The sequence below is a fragment of the Mastigoproctus giganteus genome, chromosome 13, assembly GCF_048544385.1.
Source record: "Mastigoproctus giganteus isolate SK-2022 chromosome 13, ASM4854438v1, whole genome shotgun sequence".
Lineage (NCBI taxonomy): Eukaryota > Metazoa > Arthropoda > Arachnida > Uropygi > Thelyphonidae > Mastigoproctus > Mastigoproctus giganteus.
Window position 1 is genome coordinate 165,669,517 of NC_143587.1, and position 23,932 is coordinate 165,693,448.

General features: G+C 41.9%; 1 protein-coding gene across 1 annotated transcript in view; it reads left to right on the forward strand.

Moving 5' to 3' along the window:
* Positions 1-6,974: 6,974 nt before the first annotated feature.
* Positions 6,975-23,932, forward strand: part of LOC150076579 (putative receptor-type tyrosine-protein phosphatase mosPTP-1) — a 995,686-nt gene continuing 978,728 nt past the window's right edge. The window contains exon 1 of the mRNA XM_090387917.1: positions 6,975-7,215. Coding sequence (XP_090244043.1) covers positions 7,134-7,215 — 82 coding nt within the window. The 5' untranslated portion in view covers positions 6,975-7,133. The remainder of the gene's footprint in view (positions 7,216-23,932) is intronic.

Below are 23,932 nucleotides of genomic sequence, written 5' to 3' on the forward strand. Positions count from 1 at the left end.
AGTAGCCTGATAAAAACAACGCTGAATGGCGGAAATACAGTGGTGTGCAATAAGGACCAGTCTGGTTTTCACCTGTAGCTTCTCATAGGAGTGGAGTGGCCTGGATATGGAGAAATCATACCGAAGGAACCTCGTGAGGTGCAGAAATGATGAAGGAAACAACACCGACACAACAACGCAAACAAAACGGTACAGAGGGACTTTATTAAAAAATGGCGACATAGCACTTGCTGCCATGATACAGATGCATTACTGCCAAAGATGGGACAAAGGGAAGAGGTAGGAGATATGGCCACCCCTAATGTCGATGTAGGCTTTGCACCGCCTGTCCATACTTAGAACAATGTTGTTGATAAGTTCTTGGGGTAACATCGTCCATTCCTCTGTCAGCGCCATTTTCAGCTGGTGAACATTTTCTGGCGGGTGTGGATTTGTCGCTAGGCGTCTTCCCAGAGCGTCCCATACGTGTTCGATGGGATATAGACCGACGGAAAGGGCAGGCCAATCCATACGAACAATGTTTTCTCTTTCGAAAAGCATATCCTGCGCGGATAGCACAGTGGTATCGTCACCATCCTCCCCACACCGGGTGTGGGGAGGATGGTGACGAGTTCGCATCCCGTCAGTGACGCGAGGAACTTTAATGGGCTTTTTTCATTCCGTGGCTGAGTTAGTGGGTCTTAGGCGTAGATAGCAAGGTTTCCTTCCCCCCCAGAAACTGGCGTTTTTTTCGTCCAGCAAAACGCAAATCGACTAGAGAACACACGCAATTTACAGAGATAATACACATACGGGCATATGAAAGAAATTATGGGTGGCCCTAATATAATAATTTGAATTTTTTCCAAAAGCATATCAACAGCTGCAGTGCGATGGGGTGTGGCGTTATCATCCATAAACACAAACTCGGGGCCAATGCCACCTCGAAACAGACGCATGGGGAAGGATTACCTGAGTACAGTAGCGTGCACCGGTTACAATACCTCCTTCCAGTATCCTGGAGTTGTGTACGTCCATCCAAGATAATTTATTATTATTATTATTATTATTTTAGGGTTGCCCGTAATTAAATACATTAACCCGTATTTGTGTCTGTAACTTGCGTATGTTCTATGGTTGATTTGCCTGTTTTACTGGACGAAAAAACCCCAGTTACTGGGGAGAAAAACCTTGCTATCTACGCCTGAGACCAACTAACGGAGTGAAAAAAGCCCATTAAAGTTCCTCGCGTCATCGACGGGATTCGAACCCAGGCCTTTTCCACCCTGTGAGGGGAGGACGGTGACGATACCACTGTGCTACCCGCGCAGACCATCCAAGATAAATGCCTCCCCCCCACGAGAACACCTCGACCGCCATGTCGATCCCTTTCAGTGATGTTCGCGGGGTGATACCGTGTGCCAACCTCTCGCCAGATTAGCTGACGTCCAGAATCGCTGCTAAGACTGAATCTACTCTCATCAGTAAAGAGTACCTTGCCCCATTGCGCTGCTGTCTAGTCCTTGTGTTCGATGCACCACTGTAAACGGTGTCTCCTATGGGCAGGTGTTAAAGGGACACAGCCTTACTGGCTGTCGGGAAAACAGTCCACCTTTGTTGAGTCGCCTGGCCACTGTAAACTGCGATATCCTGCGTCCTGTGCAGCTGGTTTTCAGTGGACCCTCTTGGCCTGTAGGAGTATATAGCGGTCATCACTGGGCGTTGTTTTTCGTGGACGACCACCACCACTGGTCCTTCGAACAGTTGTACCTGTCGTTCTGAAGGCCGACCACGCATGTGAGACGATGCTATGGGCGGCCATACTCCTCGCACTTCGCCCTTCCTCGAACTTCCCAATTATTCGACCCCTGGTAAAGTCCTCCAGATGTTGTCTAGTGGCCATTTCGTTGTGTGTAGCACTGTATGAAACCAAGCGAACGTCTGTAACAATCATGCTCACCATTCGGTAATTTGCACTTAACTGCTGAACTGTGCTTTTATCTGTTTATGTGAGCCCTCTCATCACGATTCAAATTTTTGCATGCGCACCAGCTTTCTACTGAAAGGACACAGTTATGCAAATCGCCACAGGCTGTTTCGTTTGATTTTGTGGTTGTAACCTTTAGAAATAGTGTTGGTCCTTAAGTTTTGCACAGCAGTGTATTATGAGAGTCATAAACACCTACAGTCTCCCGGTACTAACATATTGGGAGAGTATTTGATTAAGGCGCAGCACTAGTATAGTTTTTGAGTTGTGCAGGTTTGGGAAACCACCGGTGGCGCCTGACCCTAAATACTATGCTACTGTAGTTTTTTGAGTAGCGGTTTCTAGTACAGCTTGAGGTTCGTACTTGTAATATGGCACCCTTTCTTTGATCGACTGTTATATTTGTGCCAACTTCTGATGCATTAACCTGTCGACCTGGTCATGTCTATGAGTGTGCTCCATCTGGGTTATCGCGCAGTTAATTGCCTTCTTCTGTTGTTCACTGAGGTCTGTCAAACCCCTACTTCCTTCTTTCCGTGCTATGGCCAGTCTCTCGATTGCCACTTTTGTGGCAATCGAGAGTTGGTTTCGGCAGCTCTTGTTCCTCATTATCGTGGTCGAACTCATAATTTCCTCCTGCTCGGTGTTTGTCCAATCTTGAAGCAGTATGCTAGTACTGGAAATGTGTAGGTGTTTATGGCCGTGACCATGTTCCACCCATTCAGCTTTGTTTCAACAGGCATCTAGGTCTCTGATGGTATTTCTCAGTGAGACGGGCCTTGATCTCTTTGTGTTATAATTGTTGCGCCTACACAATCTCTGGATTTTTGGTCTCTTCCTCTATCATAGATCCAATCTCTTTGCTAGTTCTCAGTTGGTAGTTTCGGCTGACTGGACTTCAGTGATGCAATCCGTGGGTCTAGACCAAATTGCCCCTGATGTCAATGCCGAACTCTTCGGTGATCAGAAGTAGCTGTTGGAGCTGATTCTCAGTTGGCGAATAGAGTTCGATGTCTCCATGTACATCATGTGGGAATGTACAGGTTCTTCCTTCCTTTTTTAAGGAAATCTTGATGGTACTTGTTGTTGTTATGTATGGTTGAATGCTATACAGAACCATGGTGGTCTCAAAACCTCCCTGGAATATTCCTCTTCTGATGGGGATCGGTCTGATTATGATGTTCTTGACTTTTTTTGGTGGTGGTCCTCCACTTCCCCATGGTTGCTTCTAGGAAGTGTGTCAGTGTCGGGTTGACTTTTTTGATCTAAGTGTCTCTAGCAGTTAGCTATGGGTTACGGAGTCGATGGCCTCGCAGTAGCCCATATAGGCCGTGTACAGCTTCTTTTAGGCTTGCTCCACAGTTGCCGCGTCAATGGTCATTTGCTCGTTGCATCTTCTGCTCATCTGTTTACATCCCTTCTGCTGCTCGGCCACTGTGTTCTGCCTCTCCAAGTGGCCTGATATCTCTTTGGATACACACCTGGTCATGACTTGTACATTGTTGGGAGGCAGGTGATCGGTCTGTACTTCACCAGGTTTGTGGTGTCTTTGTCCTTAGCCTTCAGATAGGTGATGCGTTGATCAGAGATTCTGAGATTGTCCCTGGGTGTCGCATCACCTGGGTGAACTGCTGCCTGTGTATGCAGTTGCACTTCTTGTAACAGTAGATGTGAATGTTATCTGTCCCTGGAGTTCGCCAGTTGTGGGACTTTCTGATCGATTGTTGTACATTTTCCTCCTGAATCTCTTGTATGAAAACATTGTCCTTGGTTTTCTTCGGTTCTAGGTAATAAGAAATTCAGGATGGCTTTCTCCTCTTCTCCAACGTTCCTGTAGAAGGCTTTCTGGTTTTCATCACATATTCAATTGTCATTTTTCCACCGGGCATGCTCCCTCTATCGGCAAGTCTCTTGCCGAGTTGCAAGGAAGTTTTGCTTGAGTGCGTCGAGGTATTCTTCGAGCCTCTGATTATAGGTCTCGTGTTTTCTAATGTTATTGTATTTCTTGAGGATAGTCCTCACTTTTCTGCTCCGTTTCTTACTTCTGTTACCGTGTTGGTTCTGGGTCAGTTGGCCTGCCTTCACGCTTCTGTCTTCTGCTGTAGCTTTCTTTCCCAGGCTGATGGTTCCTTTGCTTTGCGTTTTGTTGGTCTCTGGTTTCTCTTTCGTTTATCGTTTGCTGGTTGCTACAGCAGAATGGTAAATAGCTGTGCGGATGCTATCTAGTGCTACATTGTTGTTGTCGAGGTAATTCGGGATTATTCGCCGATTGAAGTGGTCTATGACTTGTCACATGATTCTATTGGGTATCTTATTATTAACTGTTTATTTATTTTTGGCTGCTACAGAAAAAGTTCACTTCCTTGCATAATTTGGCCCGACTAATAGTGACACGAGTACTAATGGTTCAAGACTAGTGATTGTCATTGTGAGTTGGAGCTGCTATTTCGCAGTTTTTATTGAGAATATCTTAGTTTCATCGTGAATGGTTTTTGGCTAACTGTCACGCTTTCACAAACAGCAACAGCACTTTGCACAGCCAGATTGTTTCCTAAAACTATCTCGATAATTTCAATATCTCTGTAGATGTGTCACTCGTATTTATTCATGGTACTGTACTTTTCTTAAGAGTAGTTCCATGTTCTTGTAGACCCTATCATGTGAACAGCATGACCGATTGGATATTTGTTGCCGTTGTGGTGTAGCACAGCGTTTAGATTTAACTTCAAGGAGTCGATGAAAAGGCTCGATTCTTTTGCTTTAAGTTCTATTCCAAGAAGCCCATTAAAATACAGACATGGTTGACCTTTTTGACAGAAAAAGTTCGCTTCCGAATAATTTTTCAGGTATTAAAATATTTTCTTCATTGTTATAGACGATTGCATCAAAATACCATTCGCCAGAATCGTCCATCATCATTGATGGATGATATATTAATATTGTTTAATAATGAGAAGATGAACAGAATTATTATTAAGATGAGTAGAGGTGGACGAGGTATGTATTAATTAGAAACTCTAGGTGGCGCTAGTCGATATTTTCACAGTGGAATGGAAAAGTTCCAAGTACTATTATTCGTTAAATTCTGCGTGGGCTGTTGGGTTGGTACTTCAGCGAGGAAGACAAATCGATAGAATTTTCTCACACGAAATGTTTCGCGCACTAATGTGCAAACGTATTATGTTTTTCATCCCGTGAAGTGCTGTTATTTCCAAGCCCTCGGTTGTCTTTACAAAAGAACTGCAGTTTTGCGAGGGAGATTTCCATTTCCATTTGATAGTTTGGTAATTTGTAGTAAATAAATGGAAGAGAAACCCAATTATCACCTGCTTACAATTCCAGTTATTTATTTTTCCACGCAGTTTGTGACTTCGATGAGAAAAGAGCCCGATGCCACGTCTGGCGTTGTGCGGTTATTTTTAGAACGAATACTATTAGGAAAGGCGAGCTTTATCGTTTATCTCTTTTTAATAGTGGGGTGGGGGGATTTTTTCCCTTTACTTCGCTATCTGAGGATGCACCGGTATCCGCTATTACCCGTTCAACAATTACACGCTGTTCCTTTGAGCCGCGCATCCTGATGGGATATCCCTCTCTAAGACAACGAGATAGTTACGAGTTTTAGGGAGGGGGGGGGTTGCTCGTTTAATTTGAAAGCGAAAATTAATCGCCATATTCCGTTTCCTTTCAAAAATGTTAATTCGCTAATTTTTGTTGGCGCTTAATGCTCGCGCTGTGAATTATTTCCTTTTCGCTGTCCCAGCGCGTGCCTACCTTTTCGGCAGACCGTGGGCGATAACGAAAATCTCGGATACCTGTATCTTATCCAATCATCATCCGTCGGCGATGTTGTGGTTGCCTCGAGAGGCACCAGAGGGAGCTAGTGGTTCGTCGACGGTGCGTGCGCGAATTCACTGACCGGCCGGATGACAGTGGCTGCCGTTCTTGGGGGATGTTAAGTTGAAGAGTTTGCTGCCCGTGAGGAGAGGAGAGTGCTTGTCGAAGGGTAGAAGCGTCTTGCGGAGTTTGTTGCCGTGAGGAGTGTCACGGGAGATATCTTAACCGTCTTATTGAGCAACTTTGCTGTCTCGAGCGTTTACTGAACAGAAATAAGGCGAGAATTAAGGATATCGGGCTTGTCCTGAAGTTTTCCAAAGTTCTTTGACGCTTGCGTCTGGAGCGGTGGTGGGTTTGATGCGGTGAAAAAAAACAACAGAAGTTGAAGTGTGCTTCGATGGAATCTTCGTTCGCATTTCCCACCGTGGAAAGAAAACCTCCAGTGACTTCGGTGATCATCGAGAAGTTGCTTAAAACGTGCATCTTTTCGCCGGCGACTTCCATCTGAAGGGGATGGACGTAGGTTGCAGCGAATAAGGTGGGGAGATTCTGACTCACGCGCTTCCATCGCCGGGAAGCGCGCTTCTTTTTATTCGTACTCGTCGTTTGATAGTCAGTGGAAGGAGGATTGAGTTCGAAGGCTGCGCAACAGTTGGAGAACATTCTGCTGGTTGGTGCGTACAGAATTTTTTTTTTTCCTTTCTTCTGAAGAGGGATAAACTTAATATTGAGTTAAATACCGCGAACAGGTTTCGGGCCATATCGGAGCGCAACCAGAGTCAGGGGGGAGAAGTAGCACGTATTACATTAACCTTTGTACTTTGAACTTAAGGTGTAGCGTCGCAGCACGAAAGTTTGAAGTCTGGGACGGTGCGAAGTGGAAGGCTCATTTTTCTGAGATCGCAGCCGGCGCTTTCTTGTACTGTAACCGGAGCCACCCCTGGCGAGTTCTGACCGGCTCACGAATCGTGTGGCGACAGCTACGAGGAAAGTTATCCGATTGTGGAAGGACGGGCGAACTTTGTTTGAGACGTCGATTTTGCGTCTCTTGTGCGGGGGCAACTGGATATTGTAATTAGTGTCGGCCGTGTAGATGGCAGCAGCGGTGATCAACGTGTGGCAGTGAAGGGATTTTCGAGGTTCCGAAAACTGTTCTTACGGAGGTCAGTCGAAGAAGAGCCAGCTACGGAACTGCGACACGTACTGTTTGGTTGAGCGCTCTACCCAACTCCCCTTTGTTCCTCCAGTGTGTGCGCGTGTTCGGTTTGGTTTTTGCAAAACATATCTCGGCCCTTATGGTTAATCCAGAGGAGGTGGTGACAAGAACATAATGGAACGAAGGTTTCTTCGCTCGGTGCTCGCCCTGGTGCTGCTTGTGACGGGAGTGGTGCTGGAGGGAGAGTTTTATACAGGTGAGTGAGTCCGGTCTTTTGTTGCATTGTCAATTCTGTCTGTGGGCGCTTTGCGAGTAAATGGAAAAGTAGCAGATGTAGCGCATAGCCGTGAGATAATGGAGTGTCTTCCATTTGGATGCAGCGCTTTGTTATTATTGTAGAACTAAAAGTAGAAAGAGGGAAATAATCCATTTTAAGTTGTTTTAATTTTGTTTTTATTGAGCAGTGAACTTTCGCGAGATTATTGGATTTCGTTATTTTTGTGGAAGGTTCTATTTTTGACTGGTGGGGGGCGAGAAATATTTCTCAATTAGTTTCCCAAGATGCCTATACCTTCCACCGTGCGGAGGGTTAATGTAAAATTCTTAAGGATGCGTGTAAGTATTCGGTCTTCGACGTCTCAATTGAAATTATCAATTCTCCTCACTTCTATTTCAGAAAGATTCCGATTCAAATCTGATCAGTCAATTTTGAATTTGGTCTTTTCAAGCAGAATTAAGTTAGCTTGTCTGGACCAAAAGAAACATCCTTTTGTTACTTGTACATACGATTTAACAATCGAAGGCAACGGTATGAATTCCCCGAAGGATACCTCCACTCGTCACACTCATTTACCTTTAATTTCCAATAACTCCGAATACTTATAAATGCGTTGTAATTGCAAAAGACAGGGTAGTGCCACCTGTTGGAGTTCGGAGGAGGTTTGGTATTCGTGAGACGTGTGCAGGTGCTGAAACGTCTGTAGTTGTAGTCGTAACGGTATTAACGTTTCCATTCCAGACAGATAATAAGAGCGTGAAGACTTTGAACCTGCACGTGCACTTTCCTCGAAATTAAAGTGTTCGCGCCGAGATTTATGCGCTTGTGTAAACAGTATGTAAGTACCGCGGTTCTAACTCAACAGCCGGTCAGAGGTTAGCGGGTTGATATGAATTTCTTTGTGTGCGCGACACTTCTCACAAAGGTCTAGTTTCTTAATACTTTTCTTTCTCCGAAGAAAGGGAAGGGGCGGAACAAAACCGAGGCAGTATATTATCTGTTTTACTTTTCTTTCGCTTTCCATCAGCTGAGATTAAAACGTTGTTATGGGTGGGGTGATTTTGTTCGCATTCGGACTGGACTTGAACGTAAAGTTCATTTCGTTTTCAAGTTAATTAGCGTTCATCCATGATCAAGAACACTTGCGCGTGAATATGAAAGACGGGGGATGTTTCAGCTGCCGCCATGACGTTTCAGCTGCCGACTCAGGTGTATTTGCCAAGATAAAGTATAAAAAGATTATTTTAAAGGAGTATTTATAGACGGGATGTTCCCCAGAATTCGGGAGATTAATCGGGGATTCAGATTTCGAAGCAGCTAGTTTAAACACTTAAGGGGACACGGGTGCTTCGGATCCAGGCATCCTCTTTTTACTCCTTCCTCAAAAAATACCATATTAAGAAGCCCTTAACACCTTAATGATCTTCCTGCAACCTGATAAGTACAAGGATGAGCCAAGCACGCAGAACGTCACTTGCTTGGTGAACAGCCCATCGTTATTGGTTAATGTAACGGTGGTATGTTATGGAATGACGGTACACTGTTTGGGTCTGGTGGATTCCCGGGGAACGTTATTCATCAGAGTGTTTGAGGGAGGTGCAGCTGCGCCAAGGATTGTTTCTTACGGTTTGGACTTGCACCTTGGTTATCGTTCCTGGATCGTTGAATGCCAGTACATTGTCCTGAATATCAATGTCCTACATTGACATTCTGGACAAGTCTTCACACGAGCGTGGAACATTGGTCTGCTCAGAGCCCCGACGACCTTTGGGATGAACTGGAAGTCGCCAATTAGCAACTGAATTAGCCGTTGTGTTTGGAGGAGGAATGCACCGAAAACCAACTTTTTTGGAAACTTCCAAAGAACTCTATTATTAAGGCAAAACATGGGCTGACGCGTTAAATGTTTTTTATTAGAAAATGCGGGTGTTCGGTTACTTTTTGGCAATATAGCTAAATGAATGTAATATGTGAATATGAACAGATTCACATTTGAATTTGTAGTTCTGACTCTCAAAGAATTAGTTGAGTGTTTAGAGTTAAAAAGAAGAGGAATTCAGAAGTATTATTGACTTTAATTTATTTCGGCAGTTAGTAATTTTTTTTTTTTTTTTATTCCATAGCATAATTAGAGTAATTCTTAGATTACACCAAGATACCGGCCAAACTGGCGAACATTTCAGAACAGATTGTTACCATATTTTCCTGTGAAGTTAGTTTTCATGAACCGACATGGAAACCTTCCCTTGCCTGCGATTTTATTCGCTTTTCAGCAAAAACTAACTTTAAATGGGTTCTGTGCCCAGTGCGGAACAGTGAAACAGGGTGGAACCACGAAGTGAAAGAACAAAAAGAGCCGAATTGTTTTAAATTAGGATTCAAAAGCTCGTTCTTTAAATCAGTTGTTTTGAACCTATTTTTGGCTCAACTCCAGATTATGGGTGCATCTTTTCACCGCGTTGCGGGTATGGCCAAATTCGGGACGGATTTAAGCAAAAGAAGTCGCTTCCTCCGGAGTGTACCGAAAAACTGGAATATAAACCCATTGGATGTTGCTAAGATTAGGGGGCGTTTACGCAATCCCGGGGTTTCGGAGCCGACCACAATTTTGTGGATTCCTAGATTGCTCGAATATTTAAAGTGTAATAAATGTAAGTATTGAGTCCTTTTCCTCAACTGATGGGCACCCGGCTGTCGTCCTTATCTCTTCCCTTCCTTAAATGCGGCCTGGTTATAATACTATTTGCAATGAGAAATAGTAGAACTCAGCACGATTACAATTAAAAAAGCAAAGCAGCAAAATCAAGAAATGCGTACTGTTTAATCCACAGTTTGGTTTTTAATGTCCTTTTGTATGCGGACAAATTACTTTGGAGCAGAAGAGTTCTGACTGCAGCGCTCCAAACATTCTGAAGTCAACTATTTTATAGTATGAGTGCCACAAAATCGTGCGATTGCTTATTACTATTCGGGAACGAGATTAATAACCTCGATTATCTTTTTGTAGGTCGTTCAAAAGCAATTAAGCCTAATCGTAAAATACACCCAGTACAGACGCTTTGGAGAAACTACCATACTGCCCGACAGCCGGTTTCGTATGGATCTTCGTATCACGTGAGGGCCATTCAGGCTCGGGGAAGAATTTATCGCCTATGAGCGGAAGGACAACTTTTCTTGCCCCGGGGCCCGTCTGTTCTTGTTCCCTGTGTGTTGAGTACCCACGTGTCGTGTCTCGATTTACGATTTTTATTTACCTGTTTTCGGGTTATATGGCCCGATAATAGATGTCATTTCAATTTAGGACTCGCTTTAAAGCCGTTAGACGTAAAAGCACGTGGCAGATAGAGCGCATGCGGAAGTATTTTATCGATTTTTATTAAATTATTGATTTTGAAAGTTTCGCTGAAAAGTTAAAAATTGTGGGTGTGTGCGCTCCACGTGAGAGAAATTCGGGGAAGATTCAAAGCCAGTTAAAGTTTTCAATACTGGTAGTTTATATCGTATCATTTGGGCGTTAACTCTGTTCATCGGTTGGTTTGTTGCATGCAACTCCCCCCCCCCCCCCCAACAATCCTCTTTTCCGTTCACGTATGGGGAAATCATTTCGCAGTTTACGTAGTGATTTAGGAAATCGCATCTGCGGCGTCAGTGCCGCGTGCAAAAAAAAAAAATACCGATCATTAAGTTTGCAGGTTCGATGTCTGACATCATTTACGGGCAGTTTGGTATGCATAAAGCGTATCGAACACGTGACATTATCCGATAAGTTTTCAGTTTAACTGCTGGCCGGTAAATGTCACTTATCGGACCCGCAAACTTCTTGAGCATCGGTAAAAGTTGTTCAGTCGATCGAGAAATACATTATTAGTAATCGTCCTCGTAGATTAGCTGGGCCCGCTGATGTTTCGTTAGCCAACCGTCAGAGGGCACATCTGCGGTACTTATTTTGAATCATAAAAATATTTTATTATTATTATTTTCGAATTATAAAAATATTTTGAATTAAAATTTTAATAAAATCCATCCGCTGAGTCGAGGCCGCCGTAGACGAGCGGTCAGGCACCAAAGTGCACGTGCTTCGAGTGACCAATTTTTCAGTTTTGCGAAGTCATAATTTTTAATGAAATTTTGGTGACTTGACGAACTGATCTCCCTGAAAGAGCCGAATATACAGTTTTATGAATATCACTCCATTATGAGTCGACTTATTACATGCGGACGGATGGACGGATATGGTGAAGCAGATATATTGACTAAAAGTAAATATAGTATACTAAACAGCATTTGATTTTCAGTAGGAGCAGTTTAAAAAAACGCATTTATGTATTCCACTTCAGGAGACTGCTCCTAGATGAGATCCCTTCTTGCTGCAGCGTCGATGGACACGAGTACAAACAAAACTGAGGGCGTAGCGAAGTGCATCGAGCACTAGGGGCGATAACGCGCAACTCGAAGTTTTATTAGTGGCGCGAGCGTGAATGGCGATGTTCCGTTGATAATTTGAACAAAGTGGAGCACCAGAAACTGTTCGAGTTTAGATTTACGTTATCTGGCGCTTTTCAGACGTGCGCATTATGATTCACAATGTTCATTACTGGCTGTGCCAGAGGTGGCATTCATCAACGAACCACTGCGGCATTAAACACCAGAATGGCCACAGTGATTAAGTAGCGCTCATGTATAGCGTTCAGATATCGACATCCTGTAACAGTGACAGATGATCGTGGAAATGACTCTACACATATTTTGCAAAAGCTACTCGTTTCCGGTGGATCATTACTCGGGGCTGAAAAGATGGTCGTGTCTTGGGGGATCAAGTTGTAGTCCGATGCGAGTTAATAATCTCATCTTGAATTAAAAAAAAACAAAAAGAAGAACCAAACCGACCCGCTTCGCTATGCATTGTGTGGAATGTTATGCTTTTATCTCAAGCCTTTCGTAGGAGTTGTTGGCACTTTGTTAGTGCACGATGCCACGCCTAATGGGACCAGCGGCCTACCAAACTAAACACGCTTATCTGCGTTCGCTGGGCTATTACTTTACCGCGGGTCTTTCTGTTAGTTATTACCGATTCGTGTTCGACCTCAGCAGTGTTGCAATCCATCCGCTCGCTTATCCTTCGCCCTCTTAAATGTAAATCGTCAGCTTGTTGACCTCGTTTATCTGGTGCGTTTATAACCAGCTTTATCGTGACACGATTTCGTCTTACTCCCTTAATTACTCCCCGTCTGTCCCCTTATATCTTGCATTTGCACTTATAACTAGCACGCTTCGCGCAAAAGGAAAAAGTGGTAGCTTTTCTTTTTAGATGTTCCCGGATGAGCGCTATCCGATCCTAACAGCAAGATGGCACGGGGGTTATCACAGAGGGGTCTTTCGTTAATGTGGTCGCCGCGATCTCAACTACGTAGGCCTACAGAAAGCTTTAAAAAACGGACATGCGGCCAGAAGTTCCCCTTCCCATACACAAGAGAGCTCGTCTAACTTGATTCACACAACACCGTTTCTGCAGACGAGATTAAGATGAGTCGAGATTGTCTTATTCTCGATATGTTTACATTTGGAGAAACACAAACTCGCTCCCATCAGGGGGAGAAGGGAACTGGTGAGATGGTCTAGAGAGACTTGATGCTATCTGACGATCGAAATTGGAATTTTCAGAAGTTATGTTGCAGTCACATGTGAAGCTTTTCGAGTAAACAGGCGGCAAGGAAGGTCCATGGTGTCCTATTGATCATTGATGCGAACATTTACTTGTGGGGGGTAGTAATCCCACTGTTTAGGGCAATTGAAAGACCAGACTTGGAATATTGTGCCCAAGTACGGCAACCACATCCATAAAGACTTCTCAATCTCTTTTCATCATTCCATCATCTGGCTCGCATATGATGGAATGATGGAATCTCTTTTTATCATTCCATCATATGCGAGCCAGATTTGGTCAACAGTCTCATGCACTAAAATCCGAAAGCACCAAATAACTTTTTCTTAGGTGGAGGAGGTGGAATAGTCTATCATTAGTGCATATAAAATTATGCGCATGTGCTTGTGCATAATTTTAGCTTGTACTAATCATAAATCGTCATTCATATGAATGGAAAAAACTAGTTAATGTACCCACTGCGTTGCATTTCAGGCACATCGATTTTTTGACATCAAAAACGTTTTTACTGGCGTTATTCCAAAACTTTTGTAACGAAAAACCGTCATGCGAAAAACGTTACGGAAGTGACGTCATCTTCAGCTTCCGCCAGAAGCGAATTGTAGCTCGTATTGTTGCAATTATAGTTGTATGACGACAACAATAATTCATCTTCTACTGCACCAAATTTAATGAAATTTTGCACGGCGCTTCATCTTAGCTCTACACAACAGATAAAACTTTCAAACTTTTGAAGATTGTAGTAGTTTTTCCAGGATAGTGGGAAATGTGATCGAGGAAATTTTCTCACGCAATAAACGGGATAATGTGGACGTATAGCATGTCTTTGGAGAGCAAGGGAATTTAGAAACAGAAATATTAAGGTTTTAAGACACAAAAAACTTTCTGAAATGCTTAATTCGAAAACGTATCTGGTTTCAAGTTTTTTTTCTTTACAATTAAATTGAGGCTGGAAAAGAATTCGCCCATTTATAAAAACATTCTTCAACTTGGACATGTCATCGGATCTTTCAATAAATACTACATGTAATAGAACAACTGGAGACGGTATATTTAGTCGTGAACTCAATGTAAAAATTATATATCCTACATTAGTCATCACAGACCAATACTTTCAGTAACTGATATGTAATTATTATTAATAAAATAAAAGCATTGTTATATTATTATCCATAAATGTTATTAATTATCCGAAAATTAAAACGTTTTTAACGCCTACTGATGACTCTTAAATGAAAAACACATTTAATATGCTAAGGGCAGGAGACATTATGTACCTACAGAATTTTTATTATTTCTTTAAATTAATGAATTTTTGTTCTATTTCTATGATTAATAGAAGTAAAGATTACCGCCTTATCATTAATTACTAGGATTATAACATTATGTTAATTGAAACTTTCAAATATTTATTACTCTTCTCCCGTATACTTCTAAGTCTTTTCTCTCTGTACACATCTCTCTTCACAACGTTTGAAAATTCATTTGACAATTTCTCTTACATGAAAATTCACGCAAAGCGTGCACGGGATGTCTAAAGCTAACTATATTGCATTAAAAACCGCATTTAATCTATAAATTTCTTTTTTCCATAAAAATTCGTATGAAAAATAATTTCCGGATTTCTATTTGTCCGATTTTAATGATATTTGGAACGGCTCACAAATATTTTTACAAGGTTCAAATATAAAATATCCTGAAAGTCCGTCCATCGAGTTGTTACTTGCGGACGGACAAACAGACGGACATGGCGAAGACAATATGTGCATTATGCATATAGGCTAACGCGTCTAAGAAGCACTGCATTATGCGCTAACAGGAAAAGGTATTGGCTGGTCAGAGGGCAGAATCTCGAATGTCTTTTTTTTTTTTTTTTTGTCCGTCCCGTGAACTGACCAAAACACAATTTGCAGCCGCACTTAACATTATTACGGCCCGGCCTTGAGCAGCGCTTTGCTAGTCCCTCACGAGACCTGAGAAATGCGGTTAAATGGAGATATTATTTAAAAAAAAAAAAAAAAAAATTAATGACATTTGCCGAGAACCCAATTCTGATGGGCAACTATAAAAACACAAAAACCACCTGTAAATTGTGATTGCACTCCCAGTGAGGTAATTTCATATGTTTTAAAATATGGCGGCGAAATTTTCGAGGCGAGTTTTTTTCGAGGAAAGTAAATATGTACTAAACTGGCTACGACAGAGGGTTGGAATGGCGCTTTCCGTAATCTGTGCTGTTTGTCACCCCTCCCTCCATACCCATTCGCCGTCAACCCCCATACGACGCGATGCTTTGCCTTCTGAGTAAAGAAAGGGTGGCGGGAAGATTATTTATGTCTATAGTTCTGCCCTCTTGACCTCTGCTTCGCGGTAAAGCATTTTTGTTTCTTTTACTTTTGTGGAAAACATTTTGGCCCGGCATTAATGGCGCAGCACGAATAAAAAAAAAAACGCGTTCTTTAATGCCGGATAGTAAAGTGGCTTTCAAAACAAAACAGGCACATGAATGGCAAATTTTTCGCACAAAAAAGGGGACAAAATGGGGAGATTAAATTCTGAAAGTGAAAGCTAGTGCGCCGTGTCTTCTGTCGCTGGCTAGAATCGCATTATTACTTTTTTTTAAAACTTCTCCAGTAAGACTTAATGAACCATTAATATATCTTAATACGAATATTTGGTTTTTTTTTTACTGCCCGGCCAAATTATCGTAATTATCTGAAAGAATAATAACTTCGGCAGTTTTACGGTTTGCGCGTGTTTTCTGGCAACATCATTTCATTCATTGAACAACGGCTGATTACGTGGGCCACAAAAACCAACAATCATTTAACAATGATGAATTGTTTGATGACGTTGCAACAATTAAAAACCTCATCTTTTGGTAGCTTGCATTTCACGAGCATGCCAAGCCGAAAATGAACAATCTATCACGCAGCTTGCGAAAGCATCGTATTAATTTTAAACATTCACGCCATTCACCAGTTGTACACATTAATACTAAGCGGCTACACGACACAGTGCCGCTTTATTGACGTCGATTTTCAGACGCCGGGGGTCTTTATTAATCAGTTTGAATTAATATGAATAATCATCGGTGACTGATGGCCTTTACGTTTCAGTAAATGAAGGGTTGGTAAAAAAAAACTCTTCTGTAATCTTTGGATAACCCCGAATAGTGATTCTGATATAATACAGAAATAAGAGACTTCATTTTGGCTTCCCGAGACATAATGATGGTAGCTTTTGGAATTTTGGCAACGTGGTCGTTACCAAGTCGTAATGATTTGATGCTTTTAAAGGTCATCCTCGGAAATGGCGCCACTTTGAAAGTTCTGGGATGGAGCGCATGCGTTGTGTGAGCTGTTGTGATGCGATGCTGGTATTTTAGAGTACCAACGTGAATTAATTAAACCGGCTGTTACTGCGACTAATAAATGGAATGGTCCCGCTATTAACTTTGATACTTTGCTTCCAGAAGGACTGGAAGTCATTCATGCAAAGTGGATTGTTTGAATGATAGTCCGCAGTAGGAGAGGACCGTCTGCGTCTTTTTATCGAAGAATCAGCGAAGCTGCAGAACTTTCTTTCGAATACATAATTTATCCAAGGGTTCCCTGTCTACGGATGTCCTTGTTAGTAAGGCTCGCGTAATCCATAACGTCATTAAAGGAAAGTCAGTAGTTTTTTCTCTCTCTCTGTTCGTTCTGGATGTATCATTGCAGAAATCTCCAACTGTAATTTATGCATTTAATGCACACTGACAATTTTTGGTGAACCGATATTTCACTAAATGGAATAGATCATTATTTCGAGTACCACGCAACTCCAGAACTTTTTATTAAAGGGTAAAGGTCATCAGTATATTCGTACTATTTTCCAATTTGTTAATTTAGCAATCTGTTAACAAATGAACTACGTGGACCACTTTCGTGCATTACCTACTGATTTTCTGAGAATATGCCAGAACCAAGATCCTCATTCTGTTTTCGGTATCTTCACCTTTTTACAAAAAATACGTCCCCCCCCCCTTATTTATTCAGTAGTACAAAATTAATAAAAACTGAGTTTAACCGCATGCTTCAGTATCAAACAAACGATGGCGAATCAAAGGTCCTCACCTTCCCAGCACGGCAACTTTCTTCAACAGTAGACTACCTGGTATCCATCCTTTTTAACGACCTCAAATAACACACGAGGGGCGTTCAATAAGTTATCTACCTACCTATGAAGGAAATGCGATAGAAGCAAAAATCTTTAGTTTTCAATATAACTCCCCTCACCTTCAATATACTTGTTCCATTTTGTTGGCAATGAGGAAATACAAGACAAATAACATTCTTTTACTGCTGTTTATGCATCAACGAATGCAAAAAAAGCAGTTCATTATCTTCAGATCATTATCATCAGCAAAGTGGCGTCTACGTACGTTTTTCTTGAATTGTAGAAACAGGTAGTAGTCACTGGGGGCCAGATTAGAACTGTAAGGTGGATGGATAAGTTCTGTAAAGTCAGTTTCTCAAAGCAACAGCATGTGACCTACGCGTTGTCGTGAAGAAGCATCACAGCTCCGAAAAGTTTTCCACGCCGTTTTTACTTCATGACACCGCTTAGGGTTGTACAGTATGGATCAATATCACCTCCAGTCACCGTCTTCTTGCGTTCCAAGTAGCGAATATACAATTTCTCCAGCATCTGAAAAAATGGTGACCATAATCTTGCCAGCTGAAGGTTGGGTATGAAATTTTTTTTGGGTGGGAAGAACTCTTGTGCTTCCATTGCATCGATTCTTGTTTAGTCTCAAGATCCCAATGATGAACCTCGTTTCATTACCCATAACAACCCTGGAGATGAAAGTTTCAGGGTCCATCAATCTCTCTACATTCTCAACACCGTACACTGAATTGCTTCTACACTGGGGTCAGAAATCTGGTGTCGCACCTTGCACTTGACTTTAGTCATCCCCAAGTGTTCATGGAGTATGGTTATAACTGTTCCTTACAGATTTGGGCATTCAGCACAAGGGTTTCCACAGCTTGGTACATTTCTGGAGTGGTCGCTGTCATAGGCCTTCCTGAACATGGATCATCTTCAATGGACTCTACCCCACTTGAATTGGTTGACCAGAATTTCACCTGGTACTCTGAAGGTGCAGTGCTGCCATACACAGCCACCAACGTTTCGTGAATGGCCTTTGGCCCATTTCGTTCTTTGGCGAGAAACTTTGATGACTGAACGATGTTCCAATTTCAGCAAATCCATAATTTGATACAGGTGTCCTCCTTCTTTCTGTTGCAGCATCTCAACCTAAAAATTGATGCGATTCAAGTTGAGATTTGTGGGAACATGATAAATCATGAATCATTGAAATGTAACTATGGAAAGTATCTTAGGTACCGAATTTATTGAATGCCCCTCGTAGCAAACGCTTAAAGGATGAGAGGCTTCCTTGGCAATGTAATGGACTGGTTCCTTATTATTTGTTTGAAGGTGGTCTGGGTAAAATTCTTAAAGGCCTCTTCAACCGGAATAGTAGTTAGCTGATTGCAGACCGTCTGAACTGGACTTCCCTCTAAGCTATTTTAGTTTGTGTCCTGCGTACATCTTCGAACACACAAGCAAACCTTATGAACTGAGGATTTTATGCTTTTTAACCCCATAAGGTATGATTTCACCGAATTTAACTGTTGTAATGGGTTTCTACAAAGCAGTCAAGGTACACAAGCGCATGATTCAACAACAGGAGAGAAAAAGACGCATTAAAGGAAAATCTATAATATAAAATAAACTTCGGAAATGCAAGGGGAGTGCGATTAGAGAACCTTTACGTTCTTTTAAAGGAGATAAATGCATTTTCTCAAGATGTGACTCCGCGTTCTAATAACGACACGTGGAACATTTAGTACGTCTTGTATAAAGAGTAACGCTGCAGATGCAAGTGGCATATTCTTCTGATACTGCTAATCGATTTGCTTATATTTAAGTCCTGCGTGGCAGGTACAAGCCAGCGAGACTCGGAAAACAGGAGAATAAGGTAATAGAGTGCCCTACAATCGTAAGACTATCGTAGTCATGATTAATGATGTGAAAGAAATGTACAGTGCGTTGTCTCCACGCAGGAAGACCATTAGGGATCGCTTCGAAGATAGTGGGAGCATGCGTGACCATAAATATACGAGACGTCGTTCTAAACAAAACAGGTGATAGAGCTTGTGGCGACAGCGATTATGCAGAGCCTGTAAAAGCCTATAAGATGAAGTGGATACATCGCTATCTTCACTATGGCGCGTAAGAAAAGGCGTGAAACGACCATCCACGTCACGTGTGCGCAGCATAAATGACAGCTACACACACAAAACTGTTTTTTTTGTGGCTTGCCGATGCACTGAATTTTTTCTCTCCAGACAATGATGGTAAAACCGCATTTGCAGCTGCTATACTTACCCCGCATCGCGATTCTCACTTTAGCCACTCTTCTCGATGGCGCTGTTTGATCCGAGATTTTCTACCGATGTTGCATTATGGCGATTTTGTGAAGACGAGGACACGCACTTTCTTTGGCATTAATTTTCCTTCATATCACGCATAATTTTAAGGAATCGTTTTTTTCTAAAGAAGAGAAATACTACTCAAGAGAACATTTTACTTAAGGGCCTGGGGGACATTGGTGAAGTGATGAAGATTGTCCAGTTGCCTCCTAATAAATCATTACAGAATGATTTATTAGGAGGTAAGGGCAGTATAATGGGAAAATTGCTCATATTGTAGTGGGAGCCGCCGCTTGAGCTGCGTTTGTCTCAGTCCACCTGCTTCTCCTGCTAAATAAATCCCCTACACTCGGGAAAAGGGACCTAGCTAAAGCTACATGCATCCTTTGCATTATACAAGTGGAATGCGAAACTCGGCATTGCCAGTCCGTATGACCCAAAGGATTAATATTAGACCATTGATGAAAATGTACAATAGCACCTGCTCTACGAAATCCAACGAGTCCGGCATGATTTTGACCAATAGGACAAATAACAATAGATGACTTGCCATCAACCTTCAGCCTACCAACCACCGCCACGAAGCTGATCACCCAGATATGTGCCTTTATGCTCAGTAGGTCTTACTGACCATAAAGCAGTGCTCGTCAGTGCAGGAGATCAACAGTGAGAAAACTGTCCCGATCCAATTGACTCCTGGTACGAATTTCATGCTAAAATATGAAGTAGGGCTGAAGGTTTTCTGTCAAGTGTTCTCAACAAACTGGATGCTGTTGAAGGGCTCCATGTCAAATTAAAATATAAAGTGAATCAGGAAATGGTGCGGGAAACTCGTGAAAGTTGAGGAAAAATCTCACAAGAGGATTGCCGATATTCACTATGGAAGTGCAAGTCACACTATTCCAAGTGAATCCGAGATGCTCGAGGACCTATATATAACTGCAAAACTGCACTTTTCCTCAAAATACAACACACGCCCACATTATCTGGTCCTGTTTTAAGGCCGGTATTCTAAGAAAACAACGGAAATTCCTGTGATCTTCTAAAACCTGATAGATAGATTGAGTGAAAATGGCTGCTTCGACACCCGCTTTTTAGGTAAAGAAGAAAAATACTTTACTACTATGAATACATTAAACAAAGAATCCCATTAATTTGTAAACCAAACCAAAACGAGGACAACCAGAGAGTAAAACCCTTGGGCTAAGGCCCAAACAAGAGGAGGAAACAGGTTGAAAATATTCTATAATTGGCGAAATGCACATTTCGTTTCTCTCTAGAAACTCTGTTCACTCCTTAGCCGAATAGTCATTGTCCCATCGTGGGTAGCAGCACAGTTCATATAATCACCGTCCTCCTCTCACCGGGTTGTGAAAAATACCCGAGTTCGAAATCTTAGTTCCTTTTGGCAATGTTCTTGTGCTTTCAAACTAGAGGCTGTCTCTTTATAGATGTGCAGTTTTTATCTTCGATGTTCTTGGGCAGAGTTCTAACTAGATCAGTTAGGGCTTCGCCCGACCCCTAACAAATCGAAAAGGACTTTTAATGTAGCACAGGGTTCATAATTTAGTACAATATTTACCCCATTAAATAAAGGGCCGAATTTTGGCCTAGTCAAGTTACGCGATTGTTACTGGTCGTTGTTTAACAGGGCCCGTGGCAGCCTCTGCCCAGCTTCAGCTGCATTCATTAAATTATCATTTAAAATTAGGTGAAAAGTGGCCTTCTTTTAGAATGCAGAATATGCTGCAATCGTATAATTTTTCTAAATAAAAAATATTGAAGTAATGATTGCTGGATGGATATTTTGTTTAGGTCCTGATAATTTATAATACGCCTCTGGCTAGATAACGGATAAGATACTTTGTCTCCAAAAAATGAAAAATTGGATGCGGTCCTGTCCTCTTTGTCTCTGCAGTTTTTATCTTCGATGCAAGATTTCCTTTTGTTTTCCTTTGTGGGCAGGCAGAGAGAAATGTTTCTCTTCCATTTACCGGTGACACATGCCAAATCGCACGTGCTGTCTGGCCACTCTTCTGAGTGTACCTCAGTGGAATATATTTGCATTTCGTTTTTGTAATTTTCGCTGTCCCTATTTGCATTCGGGGCGTGCCAGTTTTGACACACTGGTACCGGAACAAGTGCACGCGCAAAAAACAAACTCGCTATGCGGAGAACAACTGATCTACTGAAATGTCGCCACGCCATTTTGGATGCTGGAACTAACAAATGTTTGAACTGCAATCCTTCTTTGACCTAAAGAACCCGGTGATATTTGTGATAGGTCGCCATAAATAAAACAGCCGGACAATCATGAGGGGCCCTCGGCTAGAGAGGGAGGGGGGAGGATTTCTTCGGTGGGTTTTCATAAATATGGAAGCGTAGTGTGACTTCCAAAGTGCAAACTTGAATCTTAACGAAGAACTTGCAAAGTTTTAAATATTTCGTTATGTCTTGAGAGATTGAGTGAAAAATCCAACATAATTAACAGAGGAACCCCCTACTACCACCTCCTGCAACCGAATTGTTCCAACCTTGGTTGAAGAAGCAATCTAGATTCTAGACAACAGTTCTGCGAAGATTGGTGCCATTATTCTTTGAAGGAGAGTAGGAAAATCCTTGATTTATTACAATCTCCTTAATTATAAAACGGATGTTCGCCAATTACTGTTGATGGGTTGATTTTTCCGTCCATCTACGAGCAGTCTCGTACCGATGGACAGTAATTTCATTGAAGTAATTATTTTTAATTGTTGATTAAACTTTTATATTTCTAATTGCTGTTCGCAGTATTTAAAATCTCATTTTGAGTTTATTTTTCGAAATGTAGGATGTCAGAATTTAATCAACTTAAACACCACTTAAATGGGGCTGTGGAGAGGGATCGGTTGGAGAGTACAAATGAAAATGCTAATTATATGGAGGAAAGTATCAAAAGCAATCAGTGGAAAAGTGACAGTAATGTCGATTTAACTGGGTGTGGCCAGAAAAGGTAATGAAAGTGGAGGGAAACAGTAGGAAGTGCTTTCCCCTTCTTCTGGGAAACAGAAATTTAACTATTTCCCAGTAATATAAAATTACGCTCAAAAGTAATTATTATATACCGCTCCAAGGGAAGAATCTAAGTTTTTTTGGACCATCCCGAAGCATTGAAAATACCTTTTATAAATAAAAATCCTATTACGATGCGAAATTCTTAGATTCCCTTGAATAGATGCCAATGAGTTCTGCAATGAGACTTCTCTGCTGTCCATGCGGTGCAGAGTCAACTTTACAACTGTAACTGGTAAAAGGAAATCGGCGAGATAAGTAGTGCCCACCCTCCTCTAGACGCAACCCTTTTCAGTACACGGGACAAGTTATCAGCTATGCTGCATGCGCATGTAGAGCACCTTATCGCACTGAACGATAACACGGGTAAAAGGTTGCTTCGCTCCGAAGTTATCTTTTTGTACAATTGAAAGTCGATACTCGAGCCATAAGCTGAGCCAACTCTAACACGAGATTGGGTAAACAAGAGGTGCAGAAAGGAATAGCTGTGAACTTCTGCGAAAGGAATGTTGGGTTTCTGACGTCATTTCCTGTATTTCGTTTAGCACGCAGTTGTTGATTTTTCAAGATTGCTAGCCTTTTCGCCTCTTCATTACAAGCAACGTGGCTCTGGACAAGCATCATCCAAGATATTCTCCATTTTATGACGCTGAGTTCACTGCCCGTTGGTTGCCGCATTGTCAAGTTTTTGATGTTTGGATCCTTGATTAGAACTCCACCTTTTACTTTTTATGGAATAAATAAAAAAAATCAACCGAATGTTTCAAAACACCGTTTTCTGGTGGCGTAATTCATTCTGCGATTTGCAACCACCAAGGGTACGTCGAAGGAGTCATAATGAGATGATCACACTCGCTTGTCAGTTCCTGTTGCCTAAAGAGATTATCTCATTCCTCAGAATCATTTAACCTATACATAGCTTCACTATTAGCTTCTGTTTACTGAAAGTCATTTCGGGCCACATAGATCCAACGTCTATCTGAACTTGATCTGACTTCCATGTGGTCTATCACTGCTCTTACTTTTTGCACCTATTTCAGTATTCCTTTATAGGGCATAAAGTACTTAAAAGGTACTTTATGCACAAAAAAAAAAAGTACAGTACCTTCAATGGAAGGTGCAAGCGTAAATTTGGCTAATACCACTAATCCGTGTTTTTCTTACAAATCCCCTAATTTTAATTAGCAGTTTCTCTAACCTCATAGGGCCTCCTGAGTTTACACGGTTTTAACACTTGAATGGATCCTGTCTTAATTTTAACATTCCTCGATGAGGTCCGCCAGTGCTCTCTCATTTTCAAAAATAATATCCTTCGAAGGTTCTCTTCATACGCTTGCGCCATTGATGACTGCACTCGTGAAAGAACTTCCGGAAACCATTTCTTGTTAAGTCTTTCAAGGTAGTCATGTATGGCCACAGATCCTCGGCCTTCTTTAATGCGCATGTGGCATGGCACTTGAAAATTTCAATTTTCTTCAAACACTCGTCTCCTCACTTT